This window comes from Stigmatopora argus, chromosome 14 (assembly GCF_051989625.1).
Source record: "Stigmatopora argus isolate UIUO_Sarg chromosome 14, RoL_Sarg_1.0, whole genome shotgun sequence".
Lineage (NCBI taxonomy): Eukaryota > Metazoa > Chordata > Actinopteri > Syngnathiformes > Syngnathidae > Stigmatopora > Stigmatopora argus.
The window spans coordinates 14,798,393-14,823,212 of record NC_135400.1 but is presented as its reverse complement, the minus strand read 5'-3'; the positions used below and the strand labels follow the sequence as shown (position 1 = coordinate 14,823,212).

The following is a 24,820-nucleotide window of genomic DNA, read 5'->3' as shown; positions in this document are numbered from 1 at the left end:
TTCTAAAACAGAAAGTCGCCGCTCATGATTTACTTTCTCGGGCCGCAGAAAATGATCCGGGGGGCCAGATTTGGCCCCCGGGCTGCCACTTTGACACCTGTGGGTTAAGCGGTTTGGAAAATGAATGATTAATCTAAACCGTTGTGAGGAAAAAAAAGCACAAAATGCTATTTAGCATGTCGTCTAATATTGTAAATGGGCTAACACACTGTGGTTCGAACCCAAGAAGAAGCAACTGCTAACTTCTTTAAACTTTAAATGGATTACACCAAACAATAAAAGCAAAAGAGACAAATTAGACAGTTACAATTCAGGATGGCTAATCCTAATTTGCGACCACCGGCGGCAGGAACGAGATTTACTGAAGACCTTTCGGATCCCAGTGGATACGTTTGTCACCTACGTGATGACGCTGGAGGACCATTACCATGCCAACGTGGCCTACCACAACAGCCTCCACGCCGCCGATGTCACTCAGTCCACGCACGTCCTGCTGTCTAGTCCAGCTCTAGATGTAAATATCCCTTGATACTTCATGGTTTTGTAATCCGGAAGAAATTCTAATTGGTTCTCTGTTCCCTTTTCCAGGCCGTGTTCACTGATTTGGAGATTTTAGCTGCTTTATTTGCAGCCGCCATCCACGATGTGGACCATCCCGGAGTGTCCAACCAGTTCCTAATAAATACCAGTATGTATGTGCACGACACAATAGAAAAGAGTCAATGTTAAATCAATGTTAGCTGCTTTGCGTAGTGGTCAAAAACAAAGTTTAATAAATAAATAAAACATTGTTATTAAGATTCCCTTTTTACTTTAATATCAATGATATATTGGATTTTTTTAAAAATCGTACCGTACCCTTAAAAATGTAGTAAACCATGTTTACTTTAAGATATGCCTCTATTGAGATGACGCATTACCTGTCAGGCTCTTTAACAAAACAAATGGCTGAGTGTTAAGACCTATCGTATGTATACATGTACATCTATGTGTATGTATGTACATATTTATATCTATGTATGTATATGTATGTATGCGTATATATGTGTATATATATGTATATGTATGTATGCGTATATATGTGTGTATATATGTATATATATATACATATATATATATGTATATATGTATATATATATCAGCAACACGCTTATTTATTTATATATTTATTCATGTATTTATTTATTACCTATTTATGTCTAAAATGTCTTTTTCTGTGTCTGTATTCTCACCCTCTTGCTACTGTGATAACGAAATTTCCCGAATACGGGATGAATAAAGTTATCCAATCCAAACACACTTTTCGTACTCGCCACAGATTCCGAACTGGCTCTCATGTACAATGACGAGTCGGTTCTGGAAAACCATCACCTGGCTGTGGGCTTCAAACTACTTCACGAGGACAACTGTGACATCTTCCAGAACCTCAGCAAGCGGCAGAGACAGAGCCTGAGAAAACTGGTTATTGACATGGTGAATTGGGATTTTCCTATTCTTCTCCACCACCATACATCTTCTGTTCTCGATTCATCCGTGACAATTTGTGCGTGCAGGTCTTGGCCACAGATATGTCCAAACACATGAGCTTGCTGGCAGACCTCAAGACCATGGTGGAAACCAAGAAAGTCACCAGTTCAGGCGTTCTGCTACTGGACCACTACACTGATAGGATACAGGTGAGCGAACACGCTAACGCTCATTTGACGCCATTTGACTGTTGGTAGATCACCAGCTAGCGTCTCAAAGTAAATAACTGGAAATCGGCTAGTCTTTTTATCCCGCTTTCCAAGCGGAGGAGAATTTTTGACCGCTTCTAAATGTAGGTCAGCAGAAGTGTGCTGTGTGTGCGCGCCACAATGTTACATAATTAGATTACCAAGTGAGTTTTTCCTAGAATCCAAGTAGGCATTATTCTGTGGTGGGGGTCAACATGACAAAAAGTGCTTTTTAAAGTGACCAAATGAGGGAAAATGGTGTTGTTTGATCTGTTTCGAGGCAATTGATGACGATAGACGAAATAAACAAAATAGGAAAATCTTACATACTTTTCCACATTGATTTCAACATGTTAACTGACTTCATTTAGTGTTAAAACTGAGAATTGCAAGAATGTAGGCTGAAGTTAACCTTTTTGTGCTGACCATATTTACTGATATTTTCATAAACTGGCTAATTAAACCAGGGCAGCGAGTCAGACTGGTCTTTAATTAAGTCAACTCTGCTCTATCACCACGAACTGCAGCTTTAGTTGATCTGGAAGGCGATGTCTGACTTTGTCTGACTGTGCAGGTCTTGAGGAACATGGTGCACTGCGCCGACCTGAGCAATCCCACCAAGCCATTGGACGTGTACCGACAGTGGACGGAGAGAATCATGGAGGAGTTCTCCAGGCAAGGGGACAAGGAGAGGGAACGAGGGATGGAGATCAGCCCCATGTGCGACAAGCACACCGCCTCTGTGGAGAAGAGTCAGGTAAACCAGGGGTGGGCGGCAAACTCATTTAAGTCTAGATTAGGTCCTAAGTGCAGAACTCCAGTTGTGTATGGTGACGGCCCTTGGGAACAAACTATCCTTGAGTCAGGTGGTCTTGGCTGTTATGGTTTTGCAACAAGTTGAAGTCTATGCCTGCCAACTAGGCTGCCGTGATTAATCGACTAATTCATTGACCGCTTTTATTAAAGTATCGGAATACAGCATATAAACAGATATCATTCAAATTCATCCAAATCCTTTTTTAGGCCTCACCTTTGATTGGCTACAATAGATTAGATTAGATTAGAAATTTATTTCATCCCGTATTCGGGAAATTTCTTGGTTGCAGTAGCAAGACAGACAAGACACAGAAGACATTGTAGACCTAGCTAAAAAAAACTGGAGCCACACACAGGAAGTCCACAAGGTGGGGTCCTTCTGCAGATTGAGACTGAGGTTACCACACAGTCCCTCAGTAGTCTGGTAGTACCGGTATAGTACCAGTAATACTAGTACCAACATTGATAAAATGACAGTTACCCCTTTCCTGATTTTTTTTTTGGGGGTTAAGATTTTACTCCATTATTTCACATCAAAATAGGAACTTCTATGTTTTTACAATTTATTCCCTCCAATGAGATGCAGACGATTGAAGGAGTTTTCATGTAGAGTGTGTCCATGCTGGTACAGGTTCTTCTTACAATGTGGGAAATTGGGTTTCTGGTGGGCTATGAAGACTGGAAAACATTAGCTTTAGCATGTCTTCCCTCTGCGTGCAGGTGGGCTTCATCGACTACATCGTGCATCCTCTGTGGGAGACCTGGGGGGACCTGGTGCACCCTGACGCCCAGGACATCCTGGACACCCTGGAAGACAATAGGGACTGGTACCAGAGTACCATCCCCCAGAGTCCATCGCCTCCCCCCGTTTGCCAGGACAAGGAGCTCAACGCCTGCACGGACAAGTTCCAGTTCCAGCTCACTCTGGACGACGGCTCACAGGTCGAGGGCGTGGAGAGGGACGGAGGCCCGAGGCCCAAGGAGGAAGAGGAGGAGGACGTGGACGTCCTGGCCGAGGAGGAGGAGGAGGAGGAAAACGAGGACATCATCGAGGAGGAAGAGGATGATGAGGAGGTGGCGATGGAGGAGGAGGAAGAGGAGCGGAAAAGCGAACTGGAGGTCCAGTCCAAGAGGGGGAGACTTTCTGACACGAGTCCTGTAGAGGAAGAGGAGGACTCCTCTTCGCAAGCCGACGACACATGAGCGCCGCTCTGGTTTTGCCGAGCCCTCCCCTCACTTGCACATCTTTTTTTTTCTCCATCCCTTCACGAGGCCAAACCGAGAACAAGAACACCCGTCGTGAGACCGCAGCGACGATACAAACCTTTAAATCTATTTTTCAAAAAAACAAAAAAAAACAAAAAGAAAAAGGGAATCAAGAGGAGTTGATCACACAGCAACTGTAGATGCGAAGTCGTGAGCGTTGGACAAGCCGGTGTAGCACTCTGGCGCTGCAATGCACACAAAATAAACACGCACTAAGTCATTTTCTAATGCAATGTGTGTGCGCCCACCCGCGTGCATATATGCAGAATAACATTTGAGCATTTGAGCACCCCCTCAAACCCCCCCCTTCGACCACCTGGGCTGCCGTTTTTCCTGCAAACGCAAACTTGACTGTATCTTTGTACGTGTGCATTTACACAAGGGATCGCTAACTGATTCTTTTTCTTTCTTATTTTCTTTTGGAAAAAGCCATCTCTTAACAAAAAAAGTGTTTAGTCCGCATTAGCAAATCACCTTTGAGTAGAATATCCCAACAGGAAGCGATCTCCTCAGCAAAGCAAAGCAACTCTACTCTAATTTTTTTTCTTTCCATTTCTGTCGGAAAAGAAAAATAGACACGTCGGTGCGGGATAACGGACGCTGTGGGGGGGGGGGGGGGGGGGGGGGGGGGCAATCCGGGTCCCGTACCCCCTTTTACGAGGAGAGCGCTTAGCTAGAAGATGGCTCTGTGCCTTTCTGACTCACCAGCCTCCCCAACGGAGCGCTGCGGTGAAGCAATGCATCGTGGGATGGGAATGCGTATGCTTTTTTTTGTTCTCACTTTTTGATTGTCTCTGGTGGAAGCTTGTGTCCATGCTACTGTGGTTGGTCTGTCTGTGGTGACACGTTTTAAGCCGTCAAGTCTTCCTTTGTCGCTCTTCTGCTGGTATTACAGAGCAATCACCACCATCGCCACAAACGCTGACCGACTCTCGTTTATTTACTACAATAAGCCATGCGATGCTTCGCCGCATACGTTTTGCCTTTATTTTCTATTACGGTCAACGGGCGGGATTAACACGCCATCGGCGCGTCCATATGGCGCCATTCCCGCTCGCACTGTGTGTTTAACTCATTGGCTGTAGTCGTGACAAATTTTTACATTTTAATTGACGGCGGAAAGGCCACGGGATTGGACGTCGATCGTCGCGGATGGCAGCCAATGAGTTAATACTCTCATATAATGATCACCAAAGTAGATGAATGCAGATGATGGGAAAAGGAAATCAGGAATGTTGGTCTAGAAATCCCTAATAGATCTTTTTATTTTTATTATTATTATTATTCGTGTCAGACCACTTCCGCTCTGCCGCTTCACTTCCATACATAATAAAACATAATTAATCCCACTTTATCATATCCATTAAGGCACATGTGTCAAAGTGGCGGCCTGAACTTTTTTTTCTTAGTAAGGGAAAACATCTAATAATCATTTGTTTTTCATTTCAAATGGAAACATTTTTTTTTAGTTATATTCAATATTAAAGTGGAAAACCAAAAATATTTTTAGATATTTATTTTTAGATTTTACAAAATGCTTTTTGACCTAAAAACACCAAAAGAAAAAAATTGATAAAATTGCAATTATTGATTTAAAAAGGGGAAAATCAGGAAATTTAATATACATCTATACTCTTCATTTTAATTTGATTCTAAAACAGAAAGTTGGCACTCATGATTTACTTACTCGGGCCGCGCAAAATGATGCGGCGGGCCAGATTTGGCCCCCGGGCCGCCACTTTGACACCTGTGCATTAAGGAGTGAAGATCGTTTCGGGCGGAAGTGGGTACTGTGAAAAAAAGATCTATATTGTCCTTGTTATGGTTTTTGCCTTAACGTCAGAGGCTGTGTTCATAACCTGCCTCTATACGTAGAGAAGTATAGCAGATATCCTTCTATATTTATATTATGTCTGTATGCTTGTTTCATGGCACTGCTCATTCATTTTTAGTATCTGGTTGTTATATTTTTACCAACATAAAGAATGTTTCTGTTGTTAAAAAATGGAGATTGTAGGTACGACGGAAATGCATTTTAGTGAGGAATTTCACGGCCATTAAAGCGGGGTGCACACGTAACGTAACGATAATCGGTCACTGATTGCTGTCAGATCATCCTGATTGATAATATTTTCTGAAACTAAATCTGACAGTAAATGAGAGTCACGTGATCATTAGTTAACACAGTTTGTGTACTAGTTAAGAAAGGTTAGGTTAGAATTTTATTTCATCCCGTATTCAGGATTTTTTTGGGTTGTAGTAGCAAGAGAGACACAAGACACACAAGACATTGTAGACCTAGTTAAAAAACTGGAGCCACACACAGGAAGTCCACCTTCTGCAGACTGAGACTGAGGTTACTGCACAGTCCCTTAGTAGTCTGGAGGTTTTAAAGATCATCTTCCTTGCCTAGCCTTGCTTCTTCTAGTTCTTTTTGGGTTTCTTCTGTCTAGATCAGGGGTGTCAGACTCGGTTTGGTTCGTGGGCCGCGTTAACGTCAACTGGATTTCATGTGGGCCGGACAATTTTAGATATAATATTTAGATTTTTTTTTTTATAAATGGATTAAAAGAACTGGATTAAAAGCCCTGAATATCCAGTTTTTTTGTAGATCTAAAACAATGTTTATTTGAGCTTTTTTAAATATATTTTTAGATTTTACAAAATGATTTTTGAACTAAAAACACAGAGAAAATTGATTAAAAAATTACAATTATTGATTTAAAAGGGGGGAAAATCAGGACATTTAATATAAATCTATACTCCTCATTTTAATTTGATCCTAAAACAGAAAGTCGGCACTCATTATTTATTTTCCCGGGCCACACAAAATGATGCGGCGGGCCAGATTTGGCCCCCGGGCCGCCACTTTGACACATGTGCGCTAGATTTCCCATGAGTCAGCCTCAGTACAACAACTGATTCTTCATTTTATGTGTGCTCCCTGCTTTTTGGTGACGTTGTAGTCGGGAAATGTTGTGAAAAGACAAGATCTCAAATGTTCTACGTATCAATGTCCACCTTAAATTTTCTTTCAAATGAGCATTTTTACAGGGTAAAAGGCAAAAGAGTGAAGGTGAACGGTAGTGAAAGAGCCAGGTTCTGCAGGTCAGCAACCAGGATTTCAGTGTTGGGTGTGTAACCTCGGGAAATATGATGGGAAGAGCATCAACACAACATTCCGACATGCACTGGCCGGTTCACAAAAGCTATATTCTTTTCTTGTGGCTTCTTCTTGTGATGTCATAAAAGCTATGAAAAAAGTCACTATTTAATTGCCATACAAACACAATACTGTAGCAAATTGTTTCTTATTAACACAAAGATTATTCAGTGGATTGATTGCTGCCATTCTTTTTAAAAATGACAAAGAAAATCACGGGAAGTGCGTTTTCTTCCAACAGTTTGTGTACAGTTTATTTTTATAACATTTCTGTGGCTGGTGGGTGACAAAAAAACTGAACATGAGGAAATGCGGATATAGCTGTAAGCGTAAATCCCTCTTGTATATATTGTAATGTAATATTGCATTGTAAAATGATGAATTGAACAGTGCAAACACTGCAGGCCACAACCTTCACCTCTTCAGTCTGTTCTACTTTGCCTGTACTGTCACCTCTTTGTTCTTCAAATATTCGTGTATACCAGCACTTTATTTCACCAGAATTGCGTGCGTGTCGTGTGGTGGTCTGTGCTGGATTTCCAGGGGTTGCTTTTGATGAGGATATTGCTGTTTTACTGGGCCAAATTACGAACCATGTCGAGTCAAGCCGAGCCATTTGCTAATCAAGTGTCCACTTTAGATTGAATTTATTTGACTTGGTCATTCAAAATGTCAGCAGCTATATAGTAGTCATGCAGGATGTGACATGTTCAAAGATAATAAATGTGTCCTTATCCCTCTTGACCATTTCCAGCACTATTTCACCTCCTCTTGTTTCTTAGTAACTACAACCAATAGCCTGCCTGACAGGTTGGATCGATGCAGACTGAGAGTATTTTTGTTAGCTTTAATTCCCATGTGTGTGTGTGTTTCACAAAATGGGAGAAATTATTCAAAGGGGTAAAACAACAAGAAATGATTGTAATATTTGTAAATGACCTCGCTGTAACGTGTAAAATGTGTCTGTTATTTTTTATTATATTATTTTTTATGAAAGTTGTTTTCCTCTTAAAAGAGCCGAGGTGTCATTTTGTGAATAAAATGCATTTAATAAGCAAATACCTATATATAAAAATATGATAGTATAACAGTATATTTTTTTTTAGTTTCACTTGTTCGGTACTGTAAAGTGTGTTAGAAATACAATAAAGGTCGATTTTTATATTACATGTTACTTTCTGTTACTGTTATTTTTTAATGAATGTAATAATAAGGCTGGTAAGTATTGATATCATTTAAAAAAATATGCAGAATTTAAAATTACACGTCATATAAAGCAAGGCTACAGACGTCTCTGTTGATTGCATGAGATTGCTTCAGTGGTTTGAGTGGCAGCCATATTAGCCAATCGGTATGTACCAAAAAGGAACAATCCAATGAAACGACAGGAAGACTTCCTGATTTTTGACCAATGAAAAATAATTACTGAAAAGACTAACCAATCATATACTTGCAAAGCAGCAGGACATGACCACGTGCATGCGCAGTAGCTCTCTACGGAACTGCGGCGTCAGGTCAGGCTGTAAACGCCATCGAGTTGTCCCGAGGAAGGAATAAATAACGCTAAAGGTATGTTCGATCTTTCATTTATATCTCTTTTATACACTGCGACTCCTTTCTCTACAATAACACCCCGCTTTTCGTGTGTAAAACCTAACAGATTCATCCGTGTAGTGATTCTAAATCCCCGGACACGTAGCTTTGGGCTACCTGCTAAATAACGCGGATTAACATTGGCGTTTAATCAGTCAAATTTTTCAATTAAACATGGTCGTTGTGTGTGTTTGCCTGCTAACTACGTGTTACAGAGACCAGAAACGGACAATTGGCGATGGCCTGTCGGAGCTTCATCCCATTTCTGCTGTTGATTGCGGCTGTTTCTGCCGTGGAAGTGCAACGACCTCGCGGTGTCCCGTTGTCAAGTAAGATGGGAAATTAACTCATTGATGGTGGCTATTTTTTTACCAGAAAAAAAATATTTTATTAATTGAAACACCCACAAATAGTTTGCATGCTAAAGGTCAATATTGGATCATTGGAAGTGTGTGTTTGTGCAGGTCAATGTTGGATAATTGAAAATGTTTGTGTTCCTTGTCTAATAGAAAAGCAATTCTACGTGGAAGGAAAACCGTTTACCTGCTTGGATGGATCTCGCACGATTACCTTTGATAGGGTCAATGATGACTACTGTGACTGTCAGGATGGCTCGGATGAACCAGGTTTGGACATTCAGCAGCAATATGCCCTTACAAAGTCATTTAGATCCACGGTCTGACCCATTTGTTGACTTGCAGGCACTCCGGCATGTCCCAATGGTAGTTTCCACTGCACTAACGCAGGTTATCGACCAACCTTTATCCCATCGTCCCGCGTCAATGACGGCGTATGCGGTGAGATCACGTCACTGGTCATCCACCACCGCCACCTTCTTTTGGGGGTGACAGTAGATGTGTATGTAATGAAGTCATATTTACTAGAAATTGTGAAATTGCCCTTTACAGACTGCTGTGATGCTACTGATGAGTTTAACAGCGGTGCCAGCTGTCCAAACACCTGCAGGTAAGTGTGACCGCACATTTAATCTTTTATTTGTTTAAATGATAAATGCATTTTCAGAGGTCATATCATGTAAAATGCTTTTTTTTTGTGTTGATAGGGAGTTAGGGCGCCAAGAGAAGGAGAGTTTGCAAAAGCTGGCTGAGATTGCAAAGGAGGGGTTTCTTCTCAGACAGCAACTCATTCAGGAGGCCAAAAGAGGTCTGGAGGAAAAGAAGGTGTGGATAAAATGTTGCCGGTCTCTGTCTCATTTAGTCATGCATGATTATGTTTGGGTATATAAGTATATTTGCTCCGATAGGTCAAAGTATTAGAGCTCGAGGCCAGTAAGAAACAACTGGAGGAGAAGGTGGAAGCTCTGAGGACGGTGAAGGAAACGGCAGAAGAGCCCGAAAAAGAAGCTAAAGGGCGCCATCTCAAGGCCTGGGAAGGTAAGCTTTCAAAGTGGAAGCTGCATAATCTTCCTGGATAAGTCATTATTCATATCTAATTAATGCAGGGCTTCTTAAATAGAAGTAGTCACTGTATAATGGCGCTGTGGGAGACATTTGGGAAATGGAATTTTCTCGTTGGCCGTACTAGAATAAATTGTAATTTTACATCCACTGCAGTATCAGGCAAGTTGATGCACGTTACACCTTTAAGATGAATGCTACTATTTATAGTCGTGTTTTGTAGGGGAGGGATGCAAAATGTTTTCATGTTACTAAGCACGGAAATGTTGCATTCATTGTCTGTGCAGATCAAAAGGCGGCAGTGCGTGCAGAGAAGGACAAGGCTCGAATGGTGGAGGTGTTTCTTGAATTGGATGATGACGGCGATGGCTTGTGAGTATCAACATCCAAAGCATCATCACAGGCAATATGTTGACTTACTGTGTTTCAATTTACAGATTTAACAACCTATCTAGATTTGTTTGATACATTGTTGGAGAATATCTGTAGTTGGTTTAGTTCCCTTTTAATGAAACAATTGTCTTTGTTTCAGCGTTTCCTTGGCCGAGCTTCAATCGCACAGTGAGTTCGACTCCGATTCCGATGGTGCTTTCACAGAAACGGAAGCTCAGGTAAAATCAATTGGGAACAGCATTTTACACAGCTTTTGTAACATTTGGGTTATTTTTAATTTTAATTTTTAATCATTTGAGAGACCCATTTAGAATGAGAACATGTGGAGGTGTTCTTTGTGCTCTTTGTTTTTTTGGGTCAAATGGGGATGACTAAATTTTAATAATTGATGATTTGCTTTTTTTTGACTGCAGTAAATGCTCAACCATAATTAAGCTAAGTTACAGTTTTGGTATATAACATTAAAAAAAAAATTGTCCTACTGGCAGCTAAGTGTAGATGTCCAATCCATTAGTAGTACATTTTGTTAATTTGCGACCAACCCTCTCAAGCCAAATGGATTCTGTCAATGGCAGCCCACAAGTTAATTGACAACTCATGAATTATGAAATGTTTCATTGCTCATTTAGTTCATACGTTAATGCATAGATAATAATTTATTAACGACTGGCACAAAAAACAATGACAACATGGCTGTTTTCTTTTTCAGTAGATGATTTAAGAAATGAAAATAGACATACGAAAAGCTAACATGCAGTTGTCTTTACACAGGCTCTTTTAGGAGGCTTGGAAAAAGCTGATGCCGCCATGTTTGAGACTGTCTGGAAGGACATCAAAGACAAATACGTCTCTGAGGTAAAGAGCGCAGCGCCCCCTTCAGTCGAACTCTGTCCATTCAATGCTCAAGTCCGGTAATGTGGGCCTTAATTGGTGGCAGGTTCAAGCGCCGGTGGAAACGCCGCACGGGGAGGCCACGGAGCCGGTCGCTGACAATGAATCGGAAAATTATTCCGAGGGCGAAATCCCAGAGGAAGACGATGACGATGAGCCGGAGGAGGATGAGGACGAGGTTGATCAGGATGAAGAGGACGACGATGAGGCCGATACGGACTATAATGTAGGCTTTTGTGAGCTGGTGCACTACGTGAGAAAAGTTGATTATTTTGGCTTAGTATGTGTGCGCTTATCACACAGAGACCTCCCGTGGTGCAAGAAAAGAAGGATGAGGAGGACGAGGGGATAATGCCGCCCTACGATGAGGAAACGCAGACGCTCATTGATGGTAAGTCATTTCAGGGCTCAATGAGGAAGAAGCTCTTGCTCTAAAAATAGACTTTTTTTTTCAAGCGCATACCTGAATATCTAATTCAGCTGTGTCCAATTTTTTTCTCCCTTCCGAGGAGAAGTTTCATGAGAAAATAGAATGCAAGGGCTCACATCAAACTCGGGTTGGTTCGCGTGGGCCGGACAATTTTAGATGTAATATTTAGATTTTTTTTAAATTGGATTAAAATCCCTAAATAGTCCGTTTTTATAGATCTAAAACAATGATTATTTGAGCTTTTTTTCTTTGTAATGGAAAATTTCTTTTAATCATGTTTTTCATTTCAAATGGAAACAAAATATATTTTTTAATTATGTTCCATATTAAAGTGGAAAATGGAAAATACCTATGTTTATTTTTAGATCTTATAAAATGCGCTTTGAACTAAAAACACAAAAGAAAAAAAATTGCATTGAAAATATTGCAATGATTGATTTTAAAAAGGGGGATAACAGGAAATGTAATGTACATCATCTATAATCATTTGAATTTGATCCTAAAACAGAAAGTCGGCACTCATCATTGACTTTCTCGGGCCGCACAAAATGATGTGGCGGGCCAGATTTGGCCCCCGGGCCGCCACTTTGACACCTGTGCCTTACACTTTCATTTTTTAAACAGTGGATTGGAATCAATTGGGCTTTTTAATGTTTATATATATGTGTATGTCATGTAGGTTGCAATTGGTCCACGAGCCTTTGTTTGGACACCACTTTATTTTTTTTCCATTCCAAAGTAATGAGTTAAATTCCTTTTTTGTGCTTAGTTGTGTTTTTGAGACCCGTGCCAAAATGGGCTTCTTATTGTATAAGCTTCTGATTTTTTAGTTTTGTTTGAAATTTAAAGGTATACACTGCATAATATTTGAGCCAACCATTGTTGAAATGTCTCACCTGTATGACGCAGCGTAGCTGTATGGCAAGCCAAATTTGTTGGATGAGGACTTGTGTGCATTAAGTGCCCGGTAAAGGCCGAGTAATTGAATCCAACGACTTTGCTTTTCTAGCTGCCCAGAAGACGAGGGAGCAGTTTGATGAGGCTGAGCGAGCTCTCCGGGAATTGGATGATCAGATGAAGTAAGTACTTTACTCGGAATTCCACAGAAGTCAATTCCAGTAATGCAAATGTGCCTTTTAGTGATGCGTCAGGCTGGATTTCCACTTCGATTCAAATGTACATGATTATATATACATGCTAGCGACCAGGGGGAAACCGAAGGATAAAAAAAGGGGAAGCTTGGTCAGATAGGAATGCGACAGGATAAGATGAGTGTGCTTCATGCCCCTCTGATCAGGTGTATTATTTTTTTTTTCAATAGAAACCTTGAAAAGGAAACCACCTCAGATTTTGGACCCAATTCTGAGTTTGCTTACCTCTACAGTCAGTGCTACGACCTCACAACAAGCGAGTACGTGCCGATGTCTTGTTGCTTTTGTCTTTATTGGAGTTAATCATTTTTTGTTTAATCAGGTACATCTACAGGCTCTGCCCATTCAACAAAGTATCTCAGAAACCCAAGCATGGCGGCTCAGAAACCAGCTTAGGGTAATGCAAATTGTCTGGAAAAATTTGGCATGTGTCCAGGCAACTCACAAATGTTTGGTTTTAGGACATGGGGTCATTGGAGTGGTCCCGAGGGGGACATTTACACTGCGATGAAGTACGAGAATGGAATGGGATGCTGGCAAGGCCCCAACAGATCCACAACGGTTTGTCTTTATCTGCCCTCATAAGCCGAACCCCAAATATATGTGGGAAAAATAATTGGGGATTTGTATTGAAGGTTAAGATCAAATGCGGCAAGGAAACCACAGTGACATCAACGTCGGAGCCCAGTCGTTGCGAGTACTTAATGGAGTTCACCAGTCCAGCGCTATGCCAAGACCCCAAGACTCTGGAGCAAATGTTGCACGGGCATACTGAATTATGAGCCCACACAAATCGTGAGTACTAGTTAATTAAGCAAGACTTTCTGTACTGCAAAGCATGCGTCGCATGGTTTGTACTTGCATTTTAATTTTAGAGGTTTCCTCTCCTAATCGCGTATTTTTGCATGATAGTCCGAGTCTGTCAATCCCAGTCAAAATGGATTGGATGTCTAACTCTGTCAAGCATTGCATTAATATTGCCATTAAGATCTTTTCTAACAAGCCCTCCAAAAAGATTGTAATGGGATCGGAGACGTCCCGACTTTTTGTTGCGAACGTACTAAAATCCGTGTGCGGTCGATTGGTCGCCGGTCGATTGGTCGCCCGGACCGCAACAACGGGCGACCAAAAGACCGGCGACCAATCGACCGTGTACCTTTCTAACAAGCCCTCCAAAAATATTGTAATGGGATCGGAGACATCCCGACTTTTTGCTGCGAACGTACTAAAATCGATTAATAAAGCGCAAATTTCACTGAATTGAAGAAAATGCAGTTGACAAGGCAACTCGACAGTTTCACATCTCAGCATTTGATGGCAAGGAAACGGGTCCAAATCCCCCGTTATGGTTTACCCTTCTTTTTGGAGAACGAACAGCACCGCAGCAGAAGCCAGGTAATTGCATCTTCCTAAGAGTTCATTACGTTTATAGAGCGACAAAGATTAACGAAATGTGACCGTTTAACGACGTCTCCGACCGAAGCGTTAAACGGTGTTAAAATGCCGCACTGCAGTCCTCTGACATCAGTCTAGGCTATGTTATGTTCATATTTTACCATATGAGCGCATAATATGCTCAAGAAATTAAGCTAACTATACTAAAATACTGTATGCATGTTCAATTTTATGTTGCATGTGCTTTGTTCTGTAACCCATAGCACGTTTTGTACTAACTGACTAAATTGTCATGCATATTTTGTCAGATTCATCATGTTTCTGCTGTACATGTTTGAATTTCTGATACAGAAATGCATTGTTCTTGGCATTAGTGCTGTTGTTTTCCTCTTTTTTTTCAAGCTAATCCAACATTATTATGTAAATGCTAACTATAGAATAGCACTGGCCATGTTGGCAGTAAGCACTTAGTCCTCTAAAATACAATCCAAATGGGATTTGACATCTAACTAAGCAGTTTACACCCAATAACAAGGAGCGGCAAAGTGAATGTGTTTGTGCTCTTCTTGCAGGTTGTTCACCATGGGACCACGTCGCCGCGGCAACAAGAAGTAGAGAGAAGTGAACGGTTTTACATGTTTGTCGTCATTTGAACGATGCACTTCAAGGTTTGCGTGTATGGAAATGTAAGCAAAACCTCTGTTGCACATTTAAATAAACATGTTTTGATAATCCCTACAGTATTCGGAGAGTTTTGGATAATTTAAGCAATTTAATCTGGAAATTACCGTGAATAGAAGAAACCATTTCGGTAACGTTTGGCGTCGTCGTCAATGAGCTAATTTAGAAATAATGCCACCGACGATATGAAAGTCAACAAAATAGGGCTCCACTCATATTTGTAACTTTTATTATTTTTTTCTGGCATGTAAAGTACAAATATTTAAACAATTCCATGAAAAAGTCTTCGAGCGTCTTCATCTGAAATCCCAGTAGTAAATATCCTAGACTAAACTGAAAGGTATTATTTGTCTTTTTTTTTTTCTCCTCATTTGTTTCTCATTGCTCATTTGGTCATGTCTGGAAGTATGTATGAATGTTTGTTTGTATTCCACTACTTTGATCGTTTACACCATTTTTGTTTTTTGTGTTTTTTTTGAAATTTTGTTCTACCGTTCCAGGAAAAAAAAATGTAAGAAAAGCATCACTAATAATAATATACTGCAATCCCCTCTTCTAAATAAATAGACACAAAATACAGTTGGTTGAGAAACTGAAGGACCACTTGCCCCCTTTTAAACAACAAGACCTTCCTGCCGCTTTTTTTTGTTCATCTGCTCATTTTTTTTTCCACCCAAAACAAATATTCTTACACAAATCGACATGGATGCACTTTTAAAAATGAATCCTTCCTTTTTTTTCTGACAAGCGTGAACAGGAAAGCATGTTGTGAGGGACAACCGTGCCCCTTCTTCTGGATTTATGCCTAAATTAATAAGGCCGGAAGGGGGGGGGGGGTTGTCCCAGGTCTCAGGGGCCGTCTGAGCGGTTGGAAAAAAACAAGACTGTGATTAGGTTAAATAATTAAAACTTTTCATTGAACAAGACAAACAGAACACAGGCAGTAAAGGCATAACATCTACCACACAGCATGTATGTTTATACACTTCAATTAGTTAAATATAGCAGTGCATTCTTTGACTATGGAGAACGTTTTCCAAATCGAACTTCTAAAGCTGTTTTTTTTCCTAGTTGTCCCCCTGTTTTGTATTTTTTTTTTTTTTCCCCATGAAACAAAATGGTGTAACCACAATTTTGGCAAAAAACGTAAAAAATCTTTTTTTTACCTTGCAAATATAACAAAATAAACCATAAATATACACAAAACATACTTTATACGAGGCAATAATAATAATAATCATAATAAATAGTTTTTAAGTTAACAATAAGTTAAAACTACAAGCTTAAAAGTCGCCCAAATAATACAAGTTTGTCGGCGCTATTTTGAATTTTTTCTCTTTAAATTATTTTTATGTTGCAACAAAAGCTACCACAGACTTTTACAAACACAATCGAACACAGTTGGAACAGAAATAATCTAACTAAGTCTAAAATCGGCATACACGTTTAAAAACTGCAACTAATCAGATAATGGAGGAAATAAAAATAATAATAAAAACGTACCCAATTAATGCAACCGAACATAATCTTGACCCATATGCGTGTTTTCTATGGAAACATCAACAACACAAATACACTCATTTAACAAGTGAGTCCTGATATGCGATTTAAATCAATAAATTACAAGAGGAAAAAAACAAAAAAATGATATTCAGTCGACATGGGCTATAAAATAATTAATAAATAAAAATTGATGAGCTATTAGACAGTATTCCTTTCAAGGTCACTGTTCGGTCAGAGCGTTTTGAGCTTGCGTGGTCAGAGCACGTAAGGGGGGGCTGAGTAGGTAATTATGGAAATTTTAACGATCGGATGTCTCGTTTTGATTTCTCCTAACGAGTCGGTCGGTCGTCTGATCTGGTTTTTGTTCCTTTCGCTATTCTGCAAACCTCTTCAGTGTGACGTTTAATTTCTTTTTTAAAAAATATATATTTGTTCTCAGTCAATATAAAAACAAAGCACATTGCACTTTACTGTTCCATAGGAAAGTTTTTTTGTCTTTTTTGTAAAATGTGATTATTGTTGTCGCTCCAGTGGTGTTTGTGTGTTGTGTGTGTGGGTGGGTGTGTGGGTATGTTTGGGTTCGGGGGGACATTATGAGTGTGTAGAGAAGGCCATTCCAGGTTTTGTGGGGCTGGGGGCATAATATTGGACGTCCCGAATCTTGGTCTACCGAATATCTAGCAACATACTCCATATTTGGGCGCTGGCTAACGCCCGACCGAAAATAGCCGTATTAGTCCTGTTAAGCGAGGATTGGGAAATCGAAGGATGCTATGTTGAGTATTTGCAGCGGTGCAGTGATTTTTGTTTTTGGGAGGGACGGGGGGTCCATTTTAGTTGTGAGACAGAGAATATTGTCTAAATGTTGATTGGTGGTCTACTGCATCAAATGCTTCCCCATAGTGAGAGGTGATTTGATTGACAGGTTGTTTCTGATATGCCTTTTTTGGTACTCGGACGTTTCGTCGAAAGACGTTTGGTCGACCGGACGTTTGGTCGACCGGACGTTTGGTCGACCGGACGTTTGGTCGATCGGACGTTTGGTCGAACGGACGTTTGGTCGCCGGGTTGTTACTGTTGAAACCAGCTTTCAAAATTATAATCATGAGAGAAAGAGAGTGAGTTTAATATCTAAATATCTAATATCAAAATATCAACAGTAAACTCTGTCATAATTTGACAGCGAGCAAACCCGGCGACCAAACGTCCGTTCTACCAAATGTCTGTTCTACCAAATGTCCGTTCTACCAAACGTCCGGTCGACCAAACGTCCGGTCGACCAAATGTCTGTTCTACCAAGCGTCCGGTCGACCAAACATCCGGTCGACCAAACGTCTTTTGACGAAACGTCAGGTCACAGCCTTTTTTTTAGCAGTTAGGGTCTTTGTGAAATGTGTGCAAATAGGATTTGCTCGCTGTTGTGATGTTTTGGAGCTCTGGATTCACAAATGAAACGCATAGCGGAGATGCTCAAAAGTAAAAACTGAATGTACGGAGGGGGTCCTCAAAGACGTCATCGATAGCAGATTTGTATAGCAATTCGTCGGGATGTCGTTAAGTTTCACTGACTTGCAAAGCTAAAAATCTTTGGCAAAAAAAATCAAATCTATCTACGCGGCCAATCGTGCTCGGCGTTCACCGCAAGGCCGCGTTGTCATTTCAAATTTGCGTGTGTCCGTTTTGTTGCAAGCAGCGATCGGGTTCGTCAGCCGAGCAATGAGATGGTCTCCACGCACCCCCCAAAAAATTGGGAATCACGTGTCAAAGAGCCAAACACCAAGCAACACTGTACACGACTTCAGCAGAGTTTCAAAGTACTCCAAAGTAAAAATGCGTGTTGTCGTACCACTAACGGTTCAGCTTGACCTGTTTTTTCACGTCAGATTGGCTTCTTTTTGTTTTTTTTCCTTTCCTCAACTGTCAAGTTCGTCTCCAAAGCGGTAGTCACGGTCGAGCGCTTCCAATTGATGTGTGCGATACAGTGTTCCTTTGCCCCCTTTCCCTAGATGCCCACCCGTACACCGCATGCTCTTTCTTTGCTGCAAACATCAGAGGGTTTCAAATAAAACCATGCGATGTCCCAATTTTTTTTTTCTCCTAAGCTTTAAGAATCTGTAAAAATTCAGCACAAGGTCTTGTTCCTTTGTAATGTATAAAAATAGATTTATCTCTAATGTAATCCTTTCAAAGAGATCGTCCTCTTTGGCTAGCACAGCGTCATTTAGAAAAGCAAAAAAGCAAACATGTCTTGAATATAGTTGACCCTATTTTAATCTATGATCATGTGCAGATATATCGAAAGACATTAGCTCCTCCCCATGGTAGAGCTCATGTCTGCAAATCAGACGCGAGATATTTCCAGAATCACCACGCCAGTCGACAACGGAGGATGGTTTTCCATCCTCCGTTGTAGACAGAAGCAAAAATATGACATTTATTTGTCATTTTAATGCTGCTTGGGTGGGGGTTTTTTGCGAGGGCGGTAGTTCGGCCGTCGAGTTGTCTGATTGGAGGATCGGGAATAAAAGTGAAAAGCGTGGGTCAAAGCTTCAAGGACGACAAAACCTTTTCTCATGGAGGGATAACTAACCTTTGACCACACTGGTTTAGTCTTTTTGTTTTCAGCCGCAAATGTCACTTGCTGTTTTTGTTCAATTTTGTTATTTTGGAGGATTCTCCTTGGGGGAACGAGACTGACGAATAATAGCCAATTCTTCTCGAGTTCTCTGTAGCAAACATTAGTCAGTCTATCTTGTCTGATTTAGCTTCATTATTACCAGGCTGACCATATGCGCTACCTCAGTGTGCTAACGTGCCAGCTGACCATATGCGCTGCCTCAGTGTGCTAACGTGCTAGCGAAAATCATGGTGTCAGATATGTGGCTTAAGTTTTTTTATGTTTTAGTCAACTGAAGCATCTCATGCCAAATTATTCATTAAAGCGATGCAAAGAAGCACAACCCAAAAACTTTTTTGTTGATCTGACAATCGAGCCTATCATAATTCCTAATTTATCTCGTTGCCACTTAGTTTTAAATTCACATTCTGGTTTTTTTTTTACTCCAACCTAAGGATAGATTAGTAGTTATCATTTGACCGCACTATCTGGACATTGTGGGGCTGGGGACCATAAATTAAGGTTGTTTTTAATTTTATGAGATTATAATTCCATTTCCCGAGTTCACAAATCAAATTTAAACGGCCTTGGCTCACATGGGGTAGAGAAACTGCCTTTACACTCAGCACTTCCTAAAAGCAGGTCAGGAAACAGTAGTCAAGGTTTTTAGAAAATGCGTACATATTCGGCTATTATTACCACCTTATATATTGAATATATAGTTATATTTCCGATAGAAGTATATAAGAGAACACTGTTTTAATTTCATTTTCTCGGATCTTAAAAAAGCCACTGATTCAAAATGCCCAAGTGTAAAAATAAATAAATTAATTAAATTAAACAAAAATAATCTCCAAATAAAAAGTGACAACATCCTATCCAGTGCGATACCGGCATAGACGATTGGGGTAAAATTTTTAGGTTAAATTGCACATATTCATTCAAAATTTTGATCGTTTTTCTCTTTTTTCGTTTGCTCATCGTTTGCCTGAATTCAATCAAAGCACTCAGTACACATTCTTGGTCACATTCGTTAGACTGTCTCCTAAAAAGATAGCTCTAGACCCCCTACCCGACAAACCTAGCCACGTACCCCCTTTCTAATTCAATCCAGGCAAAGACAGGGAAGGACTATCTTGTTGTGGAAAGAGAACGGAAAAGCGTGTTGCTTTGAAACTCTGACTTGTGGATGCTTAACTATGGAGAAATTTGGTCATGTGTGTGTCTGTGTGTGTGTCAATAATGCGTATTTGCCGGTCGGTCTGTGTGTATTTTGCCGTTATATAGTGTGGATTTGTGTGCGAAAGCGTCAGAGAGAGACTCAGTCCAGGCCCATACGTAAAGTGATAGCACGGGGGTTGCCGAGAAGCCCCCCCCGTACAGGTCAAAGGTGCTGGCGCCAATGGCGCCTCACTCAGGCCTTGTGCTGCTTGCTGGTCTTGAAGGAGACCTGCAGCACCCGGTCGCCCAGGCGGTAGCCGTTAAGGCTGGCGATGGCCATGGCCGCCTCGTCGTAGTTGGTCATGGTGACAAAACCGAAGCCCTTACATTTGTTGGTGGTAAAGTCACGGATGACCTTCACGTTGGTGACGGCGCCGAAGGGACCGAAGAGCTGCCACAGGACGCTCTCGTCGGCCTCCGGCGACAAGTTGTACACAAAGATGCACCAGCCGGCGCCGGTCGGACCGGTCAGGTTGACGCCGGCGAGGCTGGTCATGCTGTCGATGGTGATTGGCGAGAATCTGGGGAAGAGAGTGGGAGAGCTACCATGGGTGTCATTCTGAAGTTCTACGCAATAGTCATTTCACTGCGCTATGCTAGCTAGCTTTGCTTTGGTGGCCAGCTTTGCTTTAAGATGGATAAGTAGTCAAGGGACACGCATCTGCAGCACAAAACGACCCGCTTTTGCGACAAATCTGTCTACTTATCGTCTCTGCTGGCCAAAAAGCTTTCTGCAAGAATCGAACGCATGAATCACAATGTTTTTTTTTTTTTAAACTCAAACCACAGTGTTGAAGGAAACACAGAAACCTAGAGAGGGATGAAAAGCAAATTAAGAGTCAAATCATACAAAAAACTGGAGCAAACAGACGCAAAAACGGAATCTGGTATGTCCATGCTGGTGAAAAAAAGGGGACATTAAAGCAACTGAAAGGACAATGTTAGTTTGGAAAGAAATCGCCATCCATTAAAAAGAACACCAAACCAACGAACAAACAAACAAAACCAAAAAAATAAGAAGAAGTTTAAACAAAGCCATGCCAGAATACCCTGCTATGATGGGGATACGTGATTGCTCTTACAAGCTGTTGGCTCATTTTTTAAGTCAGCAGATGGTATTCCGGGTACTTTGTTTGAGATTTTGGTTTTTAGCATGAATGCTTTTGAAAGTACACCCTTTTGTTTTGTTGTATTTTTTTCTGTTGTTGTTTTTTTTGGCATTTACCTCTTGACTCCGTAGCTGGCGTTTAGTAAATTGTCGAGTCTGCAACGCAAGAGGGAGAGTGAAGGGATGGAAAAGTTAGTTAGGAGATCTACAAGGCACGGTCGGCCTTTTTCAGTTTTTCATGTACGTAGCAAACTGCTGCCAGCTGGCTTCCGGAGCGCATCGCCGATTGCAGAGTCACGCCAAAACCGCATTCATTGGACCGTGACTTTGTTGTCCAATTGCCAGAATGGATTCCATTGCAGCGATTTGACGCATACCTTTTTTTAAAAAAAAAAACACTGTTCTTTTAACAGAAAGCCAATCTTTAGCTTGCCTCTTGGACTCTGGTTGAAAACTCATTCCAAGGAGGAAAACTATTCGCTTGCCAAAGCAGTTTTAAACCTGGTGCTGTGTATATATTATCGTTCCAGTGACGTGTTAGCAAAATCTGAAGGGTAAGCATGAATAGCAGTGATTATGAAAGTTGTGTTTCATGGGAAAAATCTGTTGTCTTACATTGGTTTTGAGCTGTTATTTGGATCTGGTCCCTTTCCCAGAGAAGGGATCACGCTGCAGTTTCAAAGAAAGTCAGAGAAAAAGATATTGTTTTAAGGATAATGCACACTTGAATTTTTCGACCACGCCATTCCCTTAATATCAGGAAATCGTGAGGGTCTAGTGTGAATTAATTCATAAAGTCACCAATGAGTAAAAAATGGATTGTCGCCGAGGGATGTTGTCACATAACCGTAGAGACCGTTCGGTCATTAGTGATATTCCATTTCTGAGTATAACTGACATTTTGGCATTGCTCACATAGTTATAAAATAATGGGCTGCGTTTGCATGAAAGACTACGCTAGCAATTTAAGATGATCAGGCTCCTAATGAAGGGACGAAAATGGAAATCTCCAGCTGCGTAGAGCTTCATTAAACCTGTTCACGGACCTATCCGACCGATCTTTGGCTAATGGCAACAATTCATTGAAGTCCCCCTTAAAGCTAACTAGCGGTGCGACGGTAGCTTGGCCTGAAAACGTCTATATTTGTTAGTGGCGCTTCCGTGGGTCGACGGGTTAGTACCTGAAACGTTGTGTCTGGTGGTGCAGGGGCCCCGTGTAGCGGCGGGCGGCGGTCTGGTACAGTTGAGTCAGCAGGGCCTGGCCCGTCTTCTGACTCGGGTTGTTGGCGAACTTGACGGTGATGGGCTCGGCGGCGCCCAGAGGCTTCTGTCCGTTCAGACCCTTGATGGCCTCCTCCGCTTCGTTTCGTTTGTCAAACCGGATGAAGCCCACTCCTCGTGATATGCCTGCTCCGAATAAGAAGACACGCTAATGTCACTACCTTGGCATCCAGGACCAGCGTGTATGGAAGAATCCCCTTAAAAAGTGACTTGGAGTTCACGGGCGCTAATGTAAAATAAGGCCTTACCTGTAACTTGATCCACTAAAATACGAGATGTGATGATGCGGCCGTATTGGGAGAAGAGCTGTTCCATGTCCTTCTGGCCCATGGTCTTGGGAAGTCCACTGACGTAAAGATTTGCATCGCGAATGGAAGCCGAACTTGGCCTGGCGTATGATACCTAAAAAAATACGATAGACACCGATTTCAGATTGTAATAACGAAGTGTATCATTTTTACAAAGAACTCCAAAACAACAGTCTTGATGAAGTGTTGTTACTTAATGACTTCACCGATGCATCTGTTGTTCTTAACACGTTTCAATTCCTGAATTCGTGACATTTCAGAAGGGCATCTGATTGTAAACAAAAAAACGTGTGCAGTCTTTTGTTCGCCGGTCTTTTGGTCGCCGGTCTTTTGGTCGCGGTCTTTTGGTCGCCCGGACCGCGACAACGGGCGACCAAAAGACCGGCCACAAAACAAAGTAAAACAACACGGGTCTACGCAACAATAAAAGCCAACAATGGCCATGAGCAGTTTCACCGAGCCGACGTGTGAGTGTATAAGTTTGTATGTACATGCGTTGTCCCTTTAAGAAGCTATGTCAGTCAGGATCTTAACAAGTTCTCCAACAAAAAACAATAAAAGTCTGGGAAATTTGGAGCTTTTCTTTAGCCTAATAATTACTAGGGCATTAAGTATGACTAAATAGTAATTTGCAGTTTGTATTTAGGGAATTTGAGCAACGATTTAAATGGTAGTTATCAATAACCTTCCGGGCGACCAAAAGACCGGCGACCAAAAGATCGGCGACCAAAAGACCGGCGACCAACCGACCGTGTACCAAAAAAACAACACATGTTGTTGTGTACTAGCACAACTTAGAGATAGCCCAGCGAAGCACGACATTGCGACTTTCGTCTTCGAGACAGAGTGCGTGTTGTCTGAGATTGCTTAGCCTGAGCTGCCTTGCCTTGCCGGGTAGGCCCGCCCTCTTTTCCTTTGTCTGCATCCTCCAGAGAAACAACCCAACTAGCAAACAGCAAACGCATCGCAAGGCTTGCGAAATCCCTGACAACCCTCCGACCGGATGGTTTTTACAAATCAACCGTCTTGAATGATATCTTTCCCAATGAATACAGGTGTTGGACAAACACCGAGCATCCATTGTGCGCACTGTGTGAGCAGCAGGGTTGTGCCGTCCTGTGATTAGGGTGCTCTGGATTAGACGGGGATGGAGGGAGGGCTACTTTAGGGGCGCAAAGACTGCCCTGTAATTAACCCTCTCCCGGCCTCCTCCACAGTACAGATGGTGCCTGAGGCCCATATGGCCTCTAATCCTGTCAGATCTACCCCCTCTACCCATCGACTGCTGCCCCCATATTACGAGGAACTTGCCCCACCTCCTCATCTCTAGTCATGCCTCGTGCTAAAAAAAATGAAGTAACAACACTACATCCTCAAGAACCATCACATCAGTGGACCCTCAACCCAACATTTGGCGACCGGAGAAGCCGGTTTAAAAATCTGTCATCTTTAGAAACGACTTAGCACTCCATTTCATTTCTTCTCCGACGCTGACATTTTCCTCGCAGCTGCAGTCCTACGTCAGAATTCATTTCTCATCCGTAGGCAGCTGCCGGACACTCATCTGCCGTTCAATACGAGATTCAATTTCTTTCATGATAGTGCTGCACTTTGTCCTAATAATCTTTGAACTTTAGTTGGAGGGGGCGGACGGCAGGATGGCTGCAATTAATAACGCGCTGTCTTTGTTTGTCCCCTCATCTGATTTAAGGACACAAAAAAGGGAACTGTAATTAGCCCCGATTGGAAGCAGATGGGGGTAACCTGGTCTGACCCCTCGCGCGCCACAGCAAGCTTTCCTAATGACATTTCCATCACAATAAAGCCGGCATGCTTTCTGACCTCTGATGCCTCCAAAGCCTTGTGGCCC

At 41.6% G+C, this 24,820-nt stretch overlaps 2 protein-coding genes across 15 annotated transcripts in view; one reads left to right on the top strand and one right to left on the bottom strand.

Annotated features, from left to right (window-relative positions):
- Positions 1-14,974, top strand: part of LOC144088314 (3',5'-cyclic-AMP phosphodiesterase 4A-like) — a 56,011-nt gene extending 41,037 nt beyond the window's left edge. Inside the window, exons 10-33 of the mRNA XM_077618647.1 lie at positions 350-514; positions 589-688; positions 1,319-1,473; positions 1,554-1,676; positions 2,290-2,472; positions 3,252-3,731; positions 8,496-8,529; positions 8,769-8,882; positions 9,063-9,179; positions 9,255-9,350; positions 9,462-9,519; positions 9,617-9,734; positions 9,818-9,947; positions 10,259-10,343; positions 10,504-10,582; positions 11,136-11,219; positions 11,302-11,481; positions 11,559-11,646; positions 12,695-12,764; positions 13,007-13,096; positions 13,159-13,233; positions 13,298-13,397; positions 13,472-13,631; positions 14,804-14,974. Coding sequence (XP_077474773.1) covers positions 350-514; positions 589-688; positions 1,319-1,473; positions 1,554-1,676; positions 2,290-2,472; positions 3,252-3,731; positions 8,496-8,529; positions 8,769-8,882; positions 9,063-9,179; positions 9,255-9,350; positions 9,462-9,519; positions 9,617-9,734; positions 9,818-9,947; positions 10,259-10,343; positions 10,504-10,582; positions 11,136-11,219; positions 11,302-11,481; positions 11,559-11,646; positions 12,695-12,764; positions 13,007-13,096; positions 13,159-13,233; positions 13,298-13,397; positions 13,472-13,618 — 2,871 coding nt within the window. The 3' untranslated portion in view covers positions 13,619-13,631; positions 14,804-14,974. The remainder of the gene's footprint in view (positions 1-349; positions 515-588; positions 689-1,318; positions 1,474-1,553; positions 1,677-2,289; positions 2,473-3,251; positions 3,732-8,495; positions 8,530-8,768; positions 8,883-9,062; positions 9,180-9,254; positions 9,351-9,461; positions 9,520-9,616; positions 9,735-9,817; positions 9,948-10,258; positions 10,344-10,503; positions 10,583-11,135; positions 11,220-11,301; positions 11,482-11,558; positions 11,647-12,694; positions 12,765-13,006; positions 13,097-13,158; positions 13,234-13,297; positions 13,398-13,471; positions 13,632-14,803) is intronic.
- Positions 14,975-20,042: 5,068 nt separating this feature from the next.
- elavl3 (ELAV like neuron-specific RNA binding protein 3) overlaps positions 20,043-24,820 on the bottom strand; it is a 14,373-nt gene continuing 9,595 nt past the window's right edge. For 2 of the 14 annotated variants that reach the window (XM_077619260.1, XM_077619261.1), the window contains exons 4-8: positions 22,891-23,044; positions 22,543-22,771; positions 21,977-22,030; positions 21,479-21,517; positions 20,043-20,795 (exon numbers count right to left, since the gene is read on the bottom strand). In XM_077619260.1, coding sequence (XP_077475386.1) covers positions 20,447-20,795; positions 21,479-21,517; positions 21,977-22,030; positions 22,543-22,771; positions 22,891-23,044 — 825 coding nt within the window. In that variant the 3' untranslated portion in view covers positions 20,043-20,446. The remainder of the gene's footprint in view (positions 20,796-21,478; positions 21,518-21,976; positions 22,031-22,542; positions 22,772-22,890; positions 23,045-24,820) is intronic. The other 12 variants (XM_077619264.1, XM_077619265.1, XM_077619267.1 and 9 more) reach the window with 9 other exon arrangements.